Below are 20386 nucleotides of genomic sequence, written 5' to 3'. Positions count from 1 at the left end.
TTTTCTTTTGGACCATGGGGTCTGGTAAACAGCTTAGCAAGCTGCACGATTTCAATTATATAGCTAGTAAGTTGATGCAAGCTAAAATATTAAAATTAGATTAAAAAGTTCATGTACATGAAGTTTTGAAGGAACCACCAACAAACAGGTTCACAGAACTACCTGGGAATGGCACTTAATTATACTTTGATAAGCAAACACAACTAAAAGTAATTATCAGCAAGGTTCACACAGCAGTATCTAGTTTGAAATCATTCAACAGACAGCTTGGTGACTTGTCCTGGTACCTAAAGCCTCCGACTCACAAGTAAATGCTACCATGTTAAATGGTGTAGTCTTCATGGGTTTTACTAAGCTTGATCTGATGAACGGCTTAAGACATGTGCCTATGGCTGTTTTCAATGTTATTTGAGTGTTTGCTGTGTTACTAGTGACTACAAAGGGTGCATGACAGCAGGGGCTATTCAAACCTGCAAATCAATGAAAAATCTAATGCTGGAGAGAATTCTATGTGCTTTTGATGTTTTCCATTGTTCGCCCTATAGCTAGGCTAGTCCTCCTTGTATGTGCAATGACCTATCAAAATACTTGGGGGTGCTTGGGGGGGGGGGGGGGGTAGAAGGTGTGTACAGCCTTGTTGAATCTGTGGTTCCCTCACTAACTACTGAAGGACTAGATCAAAGCCTGAAGGTTTGTATTGAATTAGAGCACGCTCAAATGATACTCCAAACTTAACTGTATTAGATTTACTGACTCTAGACCTGTTCCTAGAAGCAGCTAATTCCATTGCTTAAGGCTCACCTCCTTAATCTGGAAAGCAATGTCTGCCTCTAAGACCTTTCGACCCTTACCCATTTGCAACAATTCTTTCTCAGAAGCTTCAGTGCCAGATAAATGGAAAAGTGCACTGGTACTTCCCTTATCGTAGAAGCCCACTGATGACCAGTCTGTTTTGTGCAATGTTCACAATATATCACTATTGCCACTTCCAGTGAAAATCATGGAAAAATGTTAAGACGAGTCTCTGGCTTCAATGAACAGCATCAGAGGGTGTTCCATCAGGTTTTAAGCCCTTCACCCGCCTCACAACACTGAAGCAGCCCAAATCGCTGTTCTGGCCCAAGAATGTCGACAGACAAGAGTCATTTTGTGGCTCTTGTATTATTCATTTTTGCCTGCCACATTCGATACAGTATCCCATGCCATCCTGCTCACAAGACTGGCAGAGGCAGGTGTGAAGGGAAAGCCTTGAAATGGTGTAGCTTTAATCTGGAATGTAGATATCGGGTGTTTTTTTTTTTATCTACCTCCCTTACAGTCGCAATGTAAGACTGAGTCAAGTTGTTCCTCAAGGATCCCCCTTAACCCCAACGCTGTTTAATCTATGCTTATGTCCTTTGGCACTATATCAGTTAGTTCATTTCTCAAACTATACAGATGACATGCAATTAATAATATCAACTGATTACACATTGCCTTACTTTTTCATGTTTCCCATCAATACATGCACAAAATTACCTCCTGGGTGTCTCAAAACTGAATGAAATTCAATGGAGACAAAACGGAGATTGTGCTGTTCCTACATTTAATATCAGATTTTAGTCCAACATCCTGGAACTTCAGTCCACCTCCATTGGCCTGAGTTTGGAATTTGGGTTTCCATATAGATGATATTCTCTCCTTGGCCATTCTTGTAAATAAGCAGTCACCCTCCTGCTTTTCCTTGTTGTGTGTATTAGGAAAAAGCTTGCTCCCACGAGACAGTCAGTAATCCTTAGTACACTGGACAATTTTAACAAGTTATTTTTGGGTGCTCCAATTTTTATTCTGAATCAGCTTTGAAAGTATTCACACTGTTGCTACCAGACTAGCTTCATAACATCCACAACAATCATCTGTGTCAAGTCCACTTGATCTTCTACACTGTTCTATGCTGTGTTCATGGATCTGGTCCATTAGCATTCCTTTAATTGTCATACCTATTACTTTCTGCTGAAGTGAAGTTGGTGGTTGTTCCAAAATAAAGACTAGACCGAATGGTAGTCTGAGCCTTTTCGCTTATGGAGCAGTCTTCCTCAATCCTTGGGAACCACACATGAGCTGCTGGCTTTCAGAAAAGCCTTAAAGCCAGGCTTTATACGCTTTAGAAATTACCACCTGTGTTGTGTTTTGTTGTGATGGCCAGTACCTAGCACCACAACACCTGTGTGGGTAATAGTTGAGCTCTATAAATTTGTTAACATATTATAATCTTCTGGAGTAGAAGAAGGTTTCATTGGATTTCACTTGTACCAATGGTACAGCTTGCCTTTAACCACGTGGTTCTTAGAGTAAACAAACTAAGACATTTAGGCTTTGCAGAATAGATGAAGAAAATCTAGTTTGGGAGTATATAGCTAGGATTATTTCACCTAAGGAATAATTTTCTAATTAGAGAGTTGATCAATTGCATGCACACCACTTTTGCAACTCTCGCGATTCTTGAGCAAGCAGACCCCCAATAAGTAGTATGTCTTATTGGCTAGATTTTCAAAACTCGCATTGCCAGTGCCTCTAGAACTAGAAACCAAATGGCTCCTGAATATAAATCAGAGCTTTACTAAAGTAGTGAAGACAGTATTTATTTTATCCAAGTAAAGCATTGTTTTGAGAAACTTTAATCTAGGACAACTACATTGATAGGACAACTATATTGATGGAACCACTTGACTGACAGGGATTTCCCCATGACCTTGAACCTTTTTGCAAGTGGTGGTCAATATTTTCTATTTTGTGGTTTCTGCTTACTTGAGGTTTGTGGTGGAGAGATGTGTCTGCAAGAAGTAATTTATGTAGATTGCTCAAGGTTTCCACAGAAACCAAATTGCTAAAATAAAAAAATAACAGTGAAAATAAATGGGAAAGAGAAACAAGTGACATGGTTTTAATTTTGAGGTTTTTTTGCACTGAAGGCCAATCAACAAAAGTAATATACTGTTTATCTATGAGACTCATCCAGTCACAAATATCTATAGTTTGTTTGTGGCTCAAATACCTATGATACACAAGACAAATAAGAGTTTCTCATTTTGTACCAGCCATGTATTTTATTAAATCTAACGAAAAATTCAAGTTTAGGGATATTGATGGTATGTGATGTCCCTATATTATTAATTGCCCATTATGCCTTGTCAAACCATGTTTATATGCACATACTCTTACATTTGAAAGGCAAATTATATAGAGATTTGATACAAAATAACAAATGTCCCACCCTTCTGTATTCCTACACTTCTGGAGAGCCCGTCGGCCAGGAAAAGGTCACAAACTGTTTTATATTCAAACATTCTTGCAATGTGGGTAACTGAGGTGTTTTTGCCCATGTTCAGAGTTCACCCAGAGTAACCTGCCGACTAGACATGGTTTTTAAAAGTCAGACACTGGGAGTGGGGGGCAGAGGTGGTGGGGTAGGAAGGAGGGAGGAGAGTCTGGGCAGGAGACTCTCTCCGCTCACAATGACTGCAGGCCACCCATCAGGCATTCACTTTTGAAAAATGTTTAGATATAATTTCTGTGGAGAAACAAAATAGTATAACGTTTAAAAAAAAAAAAAAAATTGTGGGTGGTTACTTCATCAGCACTTACTGCTTCTTGGATCTCACATCGGAAGACATGAATTCTGAAAAGTTCAGCGTTGTAATGACTTTCAGTAAAAGCAAAACAGTCACTCTCTGGTGTCCCATCATGACCTCTAACACAGAAAAGAATCTTGTAGATTGGATATCTTGCAATTTCTGTGTGGGTTTGTGGATCTAAAAGTCTGGAAAAAAAAAAAAGCAACAAACCCTTTAAAATTTACAACACCTATTATACATTGTGCATTTATTCTCTTGCCTTTTCTAGTCTTTAGGTTGTGATCCTAATGGCTAAAAGTAAATTAAATGGACAAACTAAAATAAAACTCTCAATGTTATGAAATGCACGTATACTACTAGTGTTATGTGAAGGTCTACAAGTGCAGGTCAAAGTGATCAATGAAAAATGGATTCAATAAAACCTAATTCACATTTGTCCTACATAGGCATCATGTGACCTCCACTTACAGATGATCAAGATTATATATATATATATATATATATAGATATATATATATACACACACACACACACACACACACACCCATACATACATACATACATATAATAATGTTTCTTACCCAGTAGACATCTGTTTGTGGCATGCAGTGCTGTAGATTCACATACTTTGCATAAGTCCACCATCTAGTGTTGGAAGTTGTTTTTGTTCGAAGAATCTTTTTGAGTCACGGGATGGAGTGACTCCTCTCGGTAATAGTGCACATGAGCATCGAGTCCTTTGGTAGATTGCTTTCCCGCAGGCGGGTGAGGAAGGAGTGTATAGAGAGTAAAGAGAAAGATGTCCAAACAATGTATTTACATATGCACAATAGCTATATGTTAACTTAACTACAAAGGCTACAGGCGTCCGGAGAGGAGGAGGGCATATGTGAATCTACAGCACTACATGCCACGGACAGATGTTTATTGGGTAAGTAACATTTTCCATTCAATGGCATGTGTTGCTTGAGATACACATGCTTTGCATAGGCTGTAAAGCAGTCCCTACATATAAGCGGGGCTAGCCTGTAGGAGTTGCAGTTGACTGAAAAACTGTTCTGAGCACTGCCTGGCCAACACTGGCTTATTGACGTGGCAATACATCTACACAATAGTGCTTAGTAAATGTATGTGGTGTACACCATGTAGCAGCTTTACAGATACCCGCTATGGGGATATTACCTAGAAAAGCCATGAAAGCACCTTTCTTTCTAGTGGAGGGTGCACTAAGAGGCAATAGGTAACTGCCTTTTGCACTGCACGTTTAAATACAGTTGATTATCCATCTGGCTATACCATTTTTTGATATTGGGTTACCCTTATGAGGTATTGAAATTGCTACAAAATGTTATTTTGATGTCAAACTCTTTGGTTCTGTCAATATAATACAAGAGAGCTCTTTCAACATCTATTGTGTGAAGTGCTCTTTCTGCTACCAAGTCTGGTAGTGGAAAGAAGACTGTAGGAAAGTGCCCCTTTTAGCGTGGTTACCACCCCCCCACACACACACACACACACACACTTTTTCCCTGATATTTGATGCTAACTTGACTGAGTGTGTGCTGTAATCCTACTAAACAGGCCCCAGCACCAGTGTTCTTTCCCTAAACTATACCATTGCCTCCACAATTGTCACACCTCTGGCACACAGCTAAGACCCTTGTACAAAATGGTACCAGTGGTACAAGGGCCCTGTGATCAGGAAGTATCCCTAAGAGCTCCAGCATGTATTGTGCCACGCTACGGGACCCCCTCACCAAACATGCACACTGCCATTGTAGATTGGGTGTGTTGGTGGGGAGAAAAAGGTAAAGTCGACATGGCATCCCTCCCTTGGTGCCATGACCACAAACCACTGCCTATGGCATAGTTAAGACACCCTTCTAGCAGGTCTCCCTAAGGCAGGGTACACTACACCACAGGTGAGGGCACAGCTGCATGAGCGAAATGCCCCTACAGTCCATTCCTGGACACCAAGTACAGTGTAGCCATATTGAGTAGTTGGGCTGGGAGGTGGTCATTACCAACTCCACAGCTCCATGATGACTTCACTGAATGCTAGGAAGTTTGGTATCAAACGTCTCAGCTGAATAAACCCACAATGTGCCAGTGATGGATTTATTGTAAAATGAACACAAGAGGGCATGTTAGAGATTCCCTTTGAAATTCACCCAACACTTTAGTGGGTGGCTAGCCGGTCTTTGACAGCCTGATGCCACCAGACAAGTTTATGACCCCATGGGGTGGGAGCCTTTGTGCTCTCCGGGGTTAGGGACAAAGCCTCTTATGGGTGGAGGTCCTTCACACCTTCCCCCTGCAGGAACAGCAACACTTGGCAGTGGGCCTCAAAGTTTCCTGCCTTTTGTTCTGCTGCCTCAGGGCACTCCAGCTAGTGGAGATGCCTACCCCTCAACCCCCAACACCATGGCTCACATATAGTGGTAGGACCAGCAGCAAAATTAGTGGACACCAGAATGAGTGTGCCCAGAGCGGAGGTGAACCTCTCCTGGCAGAATCCTCAAACTTGGTTTGGAGGGAGATAGCCAATAAGGTTAGTAATGTGTCCTCTCCCCAAAAGGAGTGTTTAGAGAAAGGGTGTAGCGTCCGTCCGGGTCAGTAGCCATTGGCTACTTCCCTCTGACCCCTGTAACCCCCCTAAATCTAGTATTAGAACCCCCTCAACCTTGCTCTTCAGATTTCTGGCAACCTTAAAAAAAAAAAAAAAAAAAAAAAAAAAAAAAAAAAAAAAAGGAGGATTGAAGAGGTACACCTGCAGTGAAGACTCCAGATGACAACTGACTTGGCCCCAGCCCTACCGGCCTGTCTGCAGCTCCAAGACTCCTGCTACAAGAAGATGATTCATCCTGCAAGACGAGGGACCTCTACAAAGCCCCCCCTCCCTACCCCTCCCTCCCCTCAGAGGACTGCCTGCCTACCTAGGGACCAAGAACTCCCAAGAACAGAGGCCCTGCCCACAAAGAAAACGCCAACAAGGACTCCAGAGCCGCCAGATCCTTGAGTCATGTACACTCAGCACCAGACACCAACGGCCTGAGTCCAGGTGCCCCACCTGACCAGACAAAGTCCCCAGGCAATTCTGACCTGAAGTCGGCCCCGGGTTGCCCCCACCCTGTTTTCACCCTGCACCCAGCTGCCCCTGGGCCGCTGAGGGTTTGGTGTTTACATGTGCTCCCCCCCATCCCACACCCACCAGGTACTGATCTAAATCCCCTCTGGCCCATTACCCCACCCCGCGGGTACTTACCTGCAAACAGTTCTCTTTGAAGTGTCCCCAGTCTCCATTGCTTTCCATTGGGCGCGCAACATCAACTTTCACCTCTGCATCTGACCGGCCCAGTGTAGCTGGTGGTGCACTTTGTGTCTTCCTAAAAACTCTGCCCTGTGGATATCTTAACCCCAGAAGACTGGGACCGGAAGTCTAGTACTTACCTGAAAAGTGTGTATATACTTTTCCTCCCCTAGGACTGCAGTGCATTCGATGAAAACTGTACTGTCTACTTTTGATATTGAAAAGTATTACTTACCTGAAAACTGTTTTAACTGTGAATTACAAACAAAGTGCATTTGACAGTTGAAAGTGATACATTCTTGAAACTGTACTTATCTGAAACAAAAGATCATTTTGGTTCTAGAAAAAGAGCATCAAAGTATACTTTTTTTCTGATACATAAACCATTAGACTAGTCTTAGTCATTGAGTGTGTGCCTCATTTCTTGACACTGTGTACAATAAATGCTTAGCACTACACTCTGATAAGCCTAACTGCTAGACCACATTACTACAAAAAAAGAGCATTAGTATTATCTACTTTAGCTTCTGTGAAGCCTCTGGTGAACCCCTAGACCCTGTGTAGGAAGTTGGCTCTGTATGTGCTATTTCAAAGTAAGGAATAGCATGCACAGAGTCCAAGGGTTCCCCTTAGAGGTAAAATAGTGGTAAAAAGAGATAATACTAATGCTCTATTTTGTGGTAGTGTGGTCGAGCAGTAGGCTTATCCAAGGAGTAGTGTTAAGCATTTGTTGTACATACACATAGACAATAAATGAGGTACACACACTCAGAGACAAATCCAGCCAATAGGTTTTGTTATAGAAAAATATCTTTTCTTAGTTTATTTTAAGAACCACAGGTTCAAATTTAACATGTAATATCTTGTTCGAAAGGTATTGCAGGTAAGTATATTAGGAACTTTGAATCACTTCAATTGCATGTATACTTTCCAAGTTATTGACAAATAGCTACTTAAAAAGTGGACACTTAGTGCAATTTTCACAGTTCCTGGGGGAGGTAAGTTTTTGTTAGTTTTACCAGGTAAGTAAGACACTTACAGGGTTCAGTTCTTGGTCCAAAGTAGCCCACCGTTGGGGGTTCAGAGCAACCCCAAAGTTACCACACCAGCAGCTCAGGGCCGGTCAGGTGCAGAGTTCAAAGTGGTGCCCAAACACATAGGCTTCAATGGAGAAGGGGGTGCCCCGGTTCCAGTCTGCCAGCAGGTAAGTACCCGCGTCTTCGGGGGGCAGACCAGGGGGGTTTTCTAGGGCACCGGGGGGGACACAAGCCCACACAGGAATTTCACCCTCAGCGGCGCGGGGGCAGCCGGGTGCAGTGTTAGAACAAGCGCCGGGTTTGTAGTGTTAGTCTATGGGAGATCTAGGGATCTCTTCAGCGCTGCAGGCAGGCAAGGGGGGGGTTCCTCGGGGAAACCTCCACTTGGGCAAGGGAGAGGGACTCCTGGGGGTCACTTCTCCAGTGAAAGTCCGGTCCTTCAGGTCCTGGGGGCTGCGGGTGCAGGGTCTCTCCCAGGCGTCGGGTTTTGGATTCAAGGAGTCGCGGTCAGGGGAAGCCTCGGGATTCCCTCTGCAGGCGGCGCTGTGGGTGCTCAGGGGGGACAGGTTTTGGTACTCACAGTATCAGAGTAGTCCTGGGGTCCCTCCTGAGGTGTTGGATCTCCACCAGCCGAGTCGGGGTCGCCGGGTGCAGTGTTGCAAGTCTCACGCTTCTTGCGGGGAGCTTGCAGGGTTCTTTCAAGGCTGCTGGAAACAAAGTTGCAGCCTTTCTTGGAGCAGGTCTGCTGTCCTCGGGAGTTTCTTGTCTTTTCGAAGCAGGGGCAGTCCTCAGAGGATGTCGAGGTCGCTGGTCCCTTTGGAAGGCGTCGCTGGAGCAGGATCTTTGGAAGGCAGGAGACAGGCCGGTGAGTTTCTGGAGCCAAGGCAGTTGTCGTCTTCTGGTCTTCCTCTGCAGGGGTTTTCAGCTAGGCAGTCCTTCTTCTTGTAGTTGCAGGAATCTAATTTTCTAGGGTTCAGGGTAGCCCTTAAATACTAAATTTAAGGGCGTGTTTTAGGTCTGGGGGGTTAGTAGCCAATGGCTACTAGCCCTGAGGGTGGGTACACCCTCTTTGTGCCTCCTCCCAAGGGGAGGGGGTCACATCCCTAATCCTATTGGGGGAATCCTCCATCTGCAAGATGGAGGATTTCTAAAAGTTAGAGTCACCTCAGCTCAGGACACCTTAGGGGCTGTCCTGACTGGCCAGTGACTCCTCCTTGTTGCTTTCTTTGTTCCCTCCAGCCTTGCCGCCAAAAGTGGGGGCCGTGGCCGGAGGGGGCGGGCAACTCCACTAAGCTGGAGTGCCCTGCTGGGCTGTGACAAAGGGGTGAGCCTTTGAGGCTCACCGCCAGGAGTCACAGCTCCTGCCTGGGGGAGGTGTTAGCATCTCCACCCAGTGCAGGCTTTGTTACTGGCCTCAGAGTGACAAAGGCACTCGCCCCATGGGGCCAGCAACATGTCTCTGGTGTGGCAGGCTGCTGGAACTAGTCAGCCTACACAGACAGTCGGTTAAGTTTCAGGGGGCACCTCTAAGGTGCCCTCTGGGGTGTATTTTGCAATAAAATGTACACTGGCATCAGTGTGCATTTATTGTGCTGAGAAGTTTGATACCAAACTTCCCAGTTTTCAGTGTAGCCATTATGGTGCTGTGGAGTTCGTGTTTGACAGACTCCCAGACCATATACTCTTATGGCTACCCTGCACTTACAATGTCTAAGGTTTTGTTTAGACACTGTAGGGGTACCATGCTCATGCACTGGTACCCTCACCTATGGTATAGTGCACCCTGCCTTAGGGCTGTAAGGCCTGCTAGAGGGGAGTCTTACCTATACTGCATAGGCAGTGAGAGGCTGGCATGGCACCCTGAGGGGAGTGCCATGTCGACTTACTCGTTTTGTCCTCACTAGCACACACAAGCTGGCAAGCAGTGTGTCTGTGCTGAGTGAGAGGTCTCCAGGGTGGCATAAGACATGCTGCAGCCCTTAGAGACCTTCCTTGGCATCAGGGCCCTTGGTACTAGAAGTACCAGTTACAAGGGACTTATCTGGATGCCAGGGTCTGCCAATTGTGGATACAAAAGTACAGGTTAGGGAAAGAACACTGGTGCTGGGGCCTGGTTAGCAGGCCTCAGCACACTTTCAATTGTAAACATAGCATCAGCAAAGGCAAAAAGTCAGGGGGCAACCATGCCAAGGAGGCATTTCCTTACACCCTGTGCACACTATACATCACTTTGGCATAGTATATACAGAGGCAGTTTCTTACAAAGACTGGTAATTCAATAGACTGGTTGATATGGAATTGTGAGACAACTTTTGAAGGAATGTAGCGTTTGTTTGAAAAATTACTCTATCCCTGTGCATTTGTAAGAATGGTTCTTGTAAAGTTAAAACCTGGAGCTCACTTACACGTCTTAGAGAAGTGATAGCCACTAGGAAAGACACTTTACATGAAAGAAACTAAGTTATATGAATGCATTTACTCAGATGGTGCTGGAGGTACTCTGGGTGGAATTACTCTTTTAAGGCCTTCCATGAAAGCCTTAACTGGTATTCTGAACAGAGAGGTGTTTTTGTCTGTTTTGGAGATATGCAGCTATAGCTGCAAAATGAAGACGAATAGATGAATATGCTAATTTTGCAATGATTCTTCCAGTTTCTTTTTTAATGTGAGATGACAAGTGTCCATGACCTCTAAAATTGGTTCCACCCACTGGTGAAGGAGTGCCAGAAGAGTCACTAAATTCCTTATGAGGCACAGTCTTGTGTTTTGAAATTTTGTGTACCGCAGACTTAAGTAGATGCGGAGGGGGTCAGCTCCAAAGCTGAAGTGGAGGCCTTCTTGGTCGCTGGCAAAGCACTCAAGTTGACGGGTCAGCTCAATCCCAAAGCTTTATGTGAACCAACTTAGCTGGAGGTCGATGTCAAAGAAAACTTAATCTTGGCTATCTTTGGTGCCGGCCCGGGAGCTGGGGCAACCGAAGAAGAGTTTTCAGATCTGAGCATGGCTTAAAAGCAGTGGCAGTCAAGTAACCTCTTTGTGGTGCTTGATCAAAGTCTTTGTTTAGGGAGTAGGGGTTATTCTACTCGCAGGTTGCGCAGACATCACCAGTTGACATTCAATGACGTATTGTCCATCTGACTCGGAGTTCTCGATGGAGAAGGCCTCCTCTTGGTGCGGTTCCTCCTATGCATGTTCTTCCCCAAAGATATCAGGTGTGTCGTCTGGAGTTTGGGTCACCATTTCCAACAAACGAGCACTTCAGTACCGGAGCATAGTCTTCGAGCAAAGGGAAAGCCAGGAGTCACAACTCTGTTTGTTGTGTCCCGGGAGAGACACAAATTATAGACAAAATGTTGGTTGGTGTAGGGAAATTTAGAGTGGCATTGAGGGCAAAACCAAGCTGGAGCATGTTTTATTAGCCCTGCATAATCCGACTCCACATGGAGGAGTAGGCCCAAGACAGGCTAGGACACCCCGAAGGGTGGTGAGTCTGCTCCCGGAGTTGAAATTCAGACAGACGAAGCACTAGAGAGAAAATGTGATTGAGGTATAATACGATTGCTGAAAGAAAGATGGAAAATAATGGTTCGGAACGGACCGAGCCAAGAGAAATCAGAGCAAGAGGAACACATATCCGAACCAGACAGCGGAGAGAAAACAATCTAACAAAGGACTCAAAGGTCATGGTCAGTTACACTTAGAGGAGGAGTCACTTGATCTTGTGACTCAAAAAGATTCTTCAAACAAAAACAACTTGTAACGCTCCGGACCCAACACTAGATGGCGGACTTATGCAAAGCATGTATATCAACAGTCACACATGCCATTGAAAATATATATAACAGGAGAGTATGCTTGCTTTGCTAATAGACATTATGTAGAACGAACATTCAAAACACTAAAATACTACAGGAGCCGAACATGGCCAGCTCAAAATAATTACCCCCCCCCCCTCCCATGTCAAACAAGCAATATAAATTTGAACAGTACAAAAACATTTAGGAGTGAATTGAAGTATGTTGAAACATTTACCTTTTATCCATTCAAAACAAGTAATGCAAATGATCAGGTAATGATCGTTGACACTAAACAACTATGTGCAACTGATACCACTGTAATGGTAAACCAGATTCAAGTCAATTACGCACCTCACAGTTCCTTCAGAAACATTAGGCACTGAAAGTGTGACATCTAAAGACGTTTCACACTGGCTTCGTAGTATTGACATCATCCTTAGAGCTTCCAATTCACTTCGAGGTGCATTTACGGAAGCACATCCCAGGTAGGTGAGCTTACTGAAAACCACACTGTCTTCATCTGCCATTGGGGTGAAAGGGCTAGACTCATCTTCCACTGCAATACAACAACAACAAAACACACAAATGTTCAACTTAAGTTAATGTTAACACCATTAATAATCATTTTATGGCCAGATGCTTTATTTTCTTTTGAAATCTATTTCCTACTTGGGACCTAGGGGACCATAGTGAGACAGGTGGTGCTGAGGGACCCAATATAGCTGTAATGCTAGATTAGTAAAATCAAACAAATAATGGATTTCAGGTCATTGTTGGGATTTAGTGAAATATTCCTCTTTGTCCTCAAAGTATGTATTCTAATCTTTCACAAAATGTTTTGTTTCTTGCTCTACCACAAGAAGTTAAAAATCAAGATCTATAATAGTATTGGCGAAGCTACCTTTAGGAAGCAAGATATCCTGTTACATTAGTTAACAAATACCACTGCCTGAATTTACCTTTGCCACCATGTCCAAGCTCACAACCAAATAAATGTGTTACTCTGCAGACTTAGCAACAAACCTGGCTGCTTATTCAAAGCACAGGGATGGTATGTTTAACACATCTGCTAACAATCCACTCCTCACATTTATCAGACAACACCACAGTAGACCTAATATAACTGGCAAAAAGATCACTAAGGTTTTATCATTTTCTTTCTATATGCTTTATTCTAGGTCATCAGTTTATATTATTCAAATAATATCAAAACAATGCGATAGGCCTTTATGCTGGAAACAAATGCATCAGGTATCAAGATGCAACATAAGTACCAAACCCGTTCATAGCTTCAAGAGTGAAGTCTGAGACTACTATTTATTTGATGTAAAAATCTCAGAAGATAGTCACAATCTCACTTGGGATTCCACTTCCAAACTATTTAAAATTATAATTGTCATGCTTCCCATATAGAATCATGAATCTCAGCATCAACATTAGCATCTTCATCACCACAATCAAGGATAGAGACAGTAGATAGTCATTAAAGGATCAAACAGTATGGATGAATACAGAATGTCAGACATTCTAGAATATGGCCTCCAATGAAACTATTTGCTCGTTAGACATAGTTACCCACCCCTACACCCAGTTTCAGAATTCTTAATATTCATCAAATCCAAGCTCTTATTCATATATAATGCTACAATTGTTATTACTGACTTGATACCAGCATATAAAATGGATTAATAAAATAAAGTATAAGTTAGGGCACACGGAACCACTATGTAGACGCAAAAGACTTGTGGCCCCCTTAAGGTGCGGGTTGGTGTTCTCTCCATCACAAGATCTAAGTTCTCAGTATGCCCTGGTATTTGGGAAGGAGGTCAGTCCACTTGCTGGTTTAGGTGCCTGTGTGCTAGACCATTCTGTCCTTTCAATCACCAAGTCCACAGCCTCTATCTGAAGGGAGGCTTTTAAGTTTTGTGAAAGTCTGTTTAAGTCTTCCATTTCTTACAGGATGGGCATCAAAGGTTGCTACATTGAGATCTAGTTCTTAAATTGTCACATTTCAACATAAGAGTTTTCTCTCTCAAATCGCTAGGTCAATGAGTGGGTAATAAGTAATCATTTTCAATCCCGCTGATCCTCATGTAATTTTCTTCAGTCTGTCTTGTTGCACCATCCTCAGATGAATATATTTTATCTCCTACCTAGAGGAACCTTCAATTTTTTAACACTTAAATTCTGAATCTCACTTAGGATAAAATTATTATTCCCATGGTGCTGACATTTCTGTACATAACCACTAACATCAGGCTGAAGCAGTATTACGCTCCCGCCTAGTTCTGCTTAAATTAGGGTAGATATAGCACTTTGTTAAACGATCTTTAGTTGACTACCTTGTGCTGCAAGAGTGGAATTAGAGTCAATAATCATTCTAAAACGGTTTACTAAGCTTGAGAGGTTTGGCAATGTGCAAAGTTCTTTAGGCAAGTTGGTGGATGGGTAATGGCTGCACCATTTCCACATGCTAGTATCTAGTATCTCTGGGTCTAAAGTATATAACTTGAAATGTGTTCTTAAAATCAAAATTCAACAGCTTGGTTGCATTGGTCTTTGGCACAAGAATGGAGATTTGAGGGAATGTTCAAGTTTTGAAGGATATGGGCGTCACTGGTGCAATGCCAGCATTTCAGTTGAGAGGAGATGATGAGATCAGGCGGAGGACTAAGGTATAGTGTAAAATGGGAGGGGCAACTGTGAGGCCTTGAAGGACTCCAGGAAAAGGAGAGGAGAAAAGGTAAGTGACATGATCAGGTTATGTGCTGGATAGGAAGAAAACAGTCCAGCATAATGAAATACACTCCTATGATTTGGAGTCACTGTAGCAATGTAGGGTGATTAACAGTATTGAAGGCTGCGGAAATGTGAAGGAATAAGCGCAGAAAATAAAGATGAATCAACAGTGGACTTGATGCGCCAAGCAGCAATCAAAGATGTTTCCTTATGGCCACCACTTCGGAAGCTGGTTTCAGTCATAAAGGCTGTTTATTTTGATGAATGCTTAGAATGGTCTAAAGACAAATCTGTGTGTCTAGATGCAAATGGGTTACTGCACATTGGCAGATAGATAGAATAATCTGTTTCTACCAATTAGTAAGAGGCGGGCAGACCTCCAGTGATAGACATCTTCTGAAATTTAGCCAGGCCTTACATACACTGTTCTTGTGGAAGAAACAGGATGATATTGTTTAAGTAGTTGTAGGCATAATTTATAGTTCATTATTTCTCAAAATGTTTAATTCCATAATAAATAGTACCAACAGACTGTGAAACAAGCATTGGCAAAGCCAATAGGTTTTACCTTTGTGACTGTGTTTTAGCCATGCTGTACACCAGTGTGGCTGTGTTTCAGCATGGCTAAACGTTAGTGACGTGGGGTGGGATATGTAGGAATGTGTTAGACTTGGATAGAGTGGAATAGGGTAGAGTGGGTAGACTGGAGAGGAGTGGGGTGGAACGAGCTATATTAGAGTGGGGGTGTTGGGTAGATCAGCATGGTAGATTGGAGCGGGATAGATTCTATTAGGCTGGGGTAGATTAGAGTGAGGTAGATTGGAGTGGAGGCAGGTAAATGGGCAAGAGTGAACTGCAGTGGATTGGAATAGATTGAAGTGGGGTAGACTGGAGTGAAGCGGGGCAGATTGGAGTGAGAGATAAGAATGGGGAAGATTTTGGTAGATTGGAGTGGGGTAGACTGGAGTGGAGAAGGTTGAAGTGAAGTGTACAGTGGTGTGGGGCAGACTGGGATAGGGTGGTATAGACTGGAGTGGAGTGACGTAGATTGGAATGGAGTAGACTGGGTAGATTGGAGTGGGGTAATTTGGGGTGGGGTAGATTGGAGTAGGTTTATGTGGAGGGTAGATGGCAATGAAGTGGAGTAGAGCTGGGTAAAGTACAGTGTGGCAGAGTAGAGTGGGGCAGATTGCGGGAAGGGGTGGAGTGGTATGTTGTCAGGTAGAGAGGTGTGAGGTAGATTGGGCAGAACGGAGTTGGGTAGATTGAACTGTGTAGATTGGGGTGAAGCGAGGTAGATTTAATTAGGGTAGAATGGGATTGGGTAGACTAGATTGGGGTGGAGCGGGGTAGAGTGAATTGGGGGTAGATTTAATTGGGGTGGAGTGGGCCCGATTAGACAGGGTGCAGATCAGAGAGGGGGCCAATCAGAATGGAGAGAGGTAGACTGGAATGGAGTGGGGTAAACGGAGTCGAATAAATTGGGTGGATTACGGTGTGATAGAGTGAAGTCCAGTAGAGCAGACTGGAGTGAGATAGAGAGGAGTGGGGTAGACTGGAGTGGTGTGTGGTAGAGTGGAGTTGGATAGAGTGGTGTGAAGTTTGTCAGGATGGTGTGGGGGTAGACTGAAATGGGGTACATTGGGCATAGTGTGGTAGATTGAGTGTAAATTTGAGTAGAGTGTAGTACATGACAGTGGGGTAGACTGGAGTGAAGTGGAGTGGGGTAGACTTGGGTAGAGTGAAATGTGATGGACTGGAGTGTGGTAGGCTGGAATGGAGTGGGGGAGATTAGAGTGGTGGAGAATAGAGTGGAGAGGAGTTGGGCAGATTGCAGTGGAGCTCGGAGTGGGGGTAAACTAGAATGGAGTGGGGTGAACTGGACGTGTGTAGATTGGAGGGAAATAGATTGCAGTGGGATTGACTGGAGTGGATTTGGGTTGGAGTGGATTGCATTGGATTGGGGTACATTGGAGTGGGATGGCAGATTGGAGTGGGGTATATAGGGGCAGAGTTGGGTAGATTGGAGTGCAGTAGAATGGAGTAGTTTGGTGTGGAGTAGTGGGGAAGATTGTTTTGGAGTGGGGCAAATTTGGGTGGAGTGAGGTAGATTATAGTGGAGTGGGGTACATTGGATCGTAGTAGAGTGGATTGGGTAGACTGGGTTGGAGTGAGGTAGACTGAAATGGGGTAGGGTGAAATGGTGTGGGGTACATTGGGGTGGGTAAATTGGAGAGGGGTAGACTGAGTAGGATAGACTGGAGTGGATTACATTGGGGTAGATTATGGTAGAGTGGAGTGGGGCCGATTGGAGTGGATTAGATTGGGGTAGATTATAGCGAAGTGTGGTAGATTGTGGTACATTGGAGTGGAGTGGAATAGATTGGAGGGGCGTAGGGTAGAGTGGCTTATATCGTGGAGTGAGCGGCATAGATTGGCGTGGAGTTGAGTAGCATGGTGTGTCAGTGTCAGAGTGGGGGGGCGTAGAATGGAGTGGCATGTCGAAGAGTGGCGTGCAGTGGTATAGCATAGAGTGGAAGGGTGTAGAATGGAGTGGAGTAAAGTTGGTAGTGTGGTAGTGCACTGCCATTACTGACAACACATTTCAATTGAAATGACCATTACATTTGCACCAAAATACGGTTTTACTGCACGTAAATGAGGTGTGTGCAAGTGTCATCATCACCTAGTTTACTGATGTGTTTTGATAATATTCAAAAATGTGTTTTCACACCACACTTCAGAATTACAAAAAAAGTGCTTCACTTGTATTATTTCGATGTATTCTGAAACAGCACAGTTTTTTTTTTTCTAGCAAACAAAAAGGAAAAGAACTTCCCTTCTTGTCTTACATGAGTACTCGGCAGGACTGTCACATAAATTCTCTCACTTTGAAGACAGAGAAAGAAAAATAAACACCAATCTCCTTGGAAGAAACAGCCTGACATCTGACCTCTGTCTTTGAATGCACAGAAATGTGAAAAGATAAGAACAAGATTTAAAGGCCTGTTTACAGAAAGCAAGTTTGTGGAAGAATACAGTAAACAAGGTCCAGGCAAAGGGAACCAACGAAATGAAGCAGGACAGGCTAAAGCAAATAAAGCCAGCATATAGGAAGCCAAAAAATGTGAGTTACAGACCACAAAGCCAATAGTAAGCAACAGGTTAAATGCATTCCTAGTTGTGGTAGGCTATGGCATAAACAAAATGTTATTTTTTCCAAAGAAAGCCTATGCAGCAAAGGCTCTGCTTACCTTCTTGCGATGGCATCACTGTAAGGTTCATATCTGGTTTCTGAAGACCTAATGTTAAAGCTGGGTTAATGGAGGAAGATGCTGAAGAGGCTTCATCAAAGGAGTCAGAGGTTCCATGGTCGCCATCACCAAGTGATTGTTCCAGAGATCGCTTATGGCTTTCATTGTCTTCTGTTGGTGTATCCATCAGAACATCTTCAAGCTCCTTTTGAAGCTGTTGTTCACTTCCGTTTCCCACAATCTAAATATTCATTCCAACATATGAAAGATGTTCATCAATTGGTTATATAAATAACATATTAAACACTAATAATGCACAGAATTATTTTGATGAATGTTTTTTGTCACAGATATAGCATTGAAGTTCTACACAGAATTATTGGGTTATAAATGCCCGCCACGAAAGTTGGGTCATGCGTTGAAGGGTTAGCACAGAAGAAAGGCAGCTGTCCCATGACAAAGTCAGATAGAACCTCATCCCTCACTGGGAGCAGATGCTTACTAAAATGTTTTAGGTAAAATACATCTTACAAAACGAGGAATGTTGCTGAACTATCTTTCTAAACTATGTTACCACAGAAGCAATGGTGTGATGAAATATAACAATCACCTTGGAATCAGCCAAACACCTACAACAGCGAAGAAAAGTTGTAACATGAACCTGTCTGGTGGCCCAACATAGTAAAAATTGGTCTTGGTTGTGAAAAACAGGCTCATGCTACCAGTTAAAACAACAAGTGATGGAAGGAATGCTGAACAATGTCAAACATTCACTCCCAGTACAGTGATCTGGGCCTAAATCCATCGTTTTTTTGCTGCCAATGCCATTCCAGTTTGGACCCAGCCATATGCAAATCAGTCTTGACCCTGTTCCTCATGGGAACAGTCCAGCCCGAACTGCTAGGCCAGGTCTTCCCTGGACTGGAAACAAGCATCCTGGGACCGGTTTCGGGGTTTCACCCCTCATCAGCCAGGCTAGCTTGAATCCAGTGGCATGGGAAGCACGGCACCCACGTCTGGGCATACCCTTCCCATTTAGGGCGACAAAGCAAAAACAACAAGTGATGGACGGAATGCTGAACATTGTCAAACACTCACCCCCAGCCTGGCTGATGAGGGGTGAAACCCCAAAACCGGTCCCAGGATGCTTGCTTCCGGACCAGTGAGGACCTGGCTTGGCAGTTTGGGCTGGACTGTTCCCATGAGGAACAGGGTCAAGACTGATTTGCATACGGCTGGGTCCAAACTGGGGTGGCATGGTGAGCAAAAGAACGATGGATTAAACCCAGATCTGTGACTGGGGGTGAGTGTTTGACAATGTTCAGCATTCCGTCCATCACTTGTTGTTTTTGCTCATGCTACCAATTAACACTTTATTTATGAGGAAGCCTGTGGCCAGAACAGCCTCAGTATTATGCAAATTCTTGAGAGAATCTAGTAGTCTGTAGTGTCACACCGTCTATAAAACATTTCTAGAACTGTAAATGGACATTTTGCAGAAAACATGATAAGACAGTAAGGAAGTTGAGTTAAACGGACTCAAGCTTTCATCCTTTTGGTCAGCGGGGCAATGAATTAAACACCATTATATTGAGTTAAACAGCAATTGTAATTTACAGTCAATTGGCCTGACAAACCTGCTGCAGTATATGCTAGAAATAAGTTATGTTTAAAAGGTTGTATGGCTGCTGTTTATTCCTAATAACAAAGACTTTCAGGAGTAAAAAAAACATTTAATACAGTTGGTCTTTCAGAAAGAACAATTTATATACTAAATCAATGTACTTACTGAAGCTTATGGAGCAAGGTAATCTCCTCAGATAAATACAGGCTCTGTGGGACATGGCCTAAGCTAAAATAGCACTGGGAGTGTGACTGCTGGTCTGCTCGGATTGTGGGCCTGGCAGGACATCTTGCACCATTCCACAACAGATCAAAGGTGGATCTGGGCTCTAGAAATGAAGCAAAGCCTGATCCTGACAACAGGGTGGGGTTACAATGCTCTGAGGCACCAGAAGAATACACTGCAGTAAGTGCAGTGCATCCCCATTAATGTGGCTGCCATGAAAGCCACATAGCACCAGGACCAACTAATGTTGTGGACCCAGCCACAGAAATGGTGAGACCAGAGACCTGCTGGGCAAAGGGCCATCCTGGAGTGTGGACAGAGACATCACTGAGGGGATATGGCAAATGGGACTCGGCCCAGTCCAATAACTGAAACGATGTCCCTGTGCAAGTTAGAGCATGGGAGGTGCTCACAGTTGATAACACCTGAAAAACAGGGGGAACTGAAAGACAGCTGCATGGCCTATGGAGGACAGTGCTAAAGAAGAGCCTGGATGGAGGATGCGGATGCTTGGGGGCTACTAAGCTCATGTGGAGGAGGTAGGGGGCACGATTCTCAAAATATTGTAGTGCACTCCACACTGTTACAGTGCTCGGCCCTGTGGTTCCTCCTGAGACTGTGCAGACTCAGGACAAGCAGAGGTTGAAAAAGGAGGGACACAAAGTTAAGGCATCCCTACTGGGCATCGATGAACAAAACCACCCGCTCAGAAGCTCTGGTGGAGAAAACAGACTCTCCAGTCAGAGAAAAACAGGACTATGTTTTAGACCAACAAGCCAGGATATC

General features: G+C 43.9%; 1 protein-coding gene across 3 annotated transcripts in view; it reads right to left on the bottom strand.

The window, feature by feature from the left end:
- Nucleotides 1-20386, bottom strand: part of RABGAP1 (RAB GTPase activating protein 1) — an 885283-nt gene that overhangs the window by 775081 nt on the left and 89816 nt on the right. For all 3 annotated transcript variants that reach the window (XM_069241548.1, XM_069241547.1, XM_069241549.1), the window contains 3 exons: nucleotides 17752-17992; nucleotides 12110-12314; nucleotides 3625-3799 (listed from right to left, as the gene is read on the bottom strand). In XM_069241548.1, the coding sequence (XP_069097649.1) occupies nucleotides 3625-3799; nucleotides 12110-12314; nucleotides 17752-17992 (621 nt within the window). The remainder of the gene's footprint in view (nucleotides 1-3624; nucleotides 3800-12109; nucleotides 12315-17751; nucleotides 17993-20386) is intronic.

Source organism: Pleurodeles waltl, chromosome 6 (genome assembly GCF_031143425.1).
Source record: "Pleurodeles waltl isolate 20211129_DDA chromosome 6, aPleWal1.hap1.20221129, whole genome shotgun sequence".
Classification (NCBI taxonomy): Eukaryota; Metazoa; Chordata; class Amphibia; order Caudata; family Salamandridae; genus Pleurodeles; species Pleurodeles waltl.
This window is presented reverse-complemented; position numbering and strand designations above follow the sequence as displayed.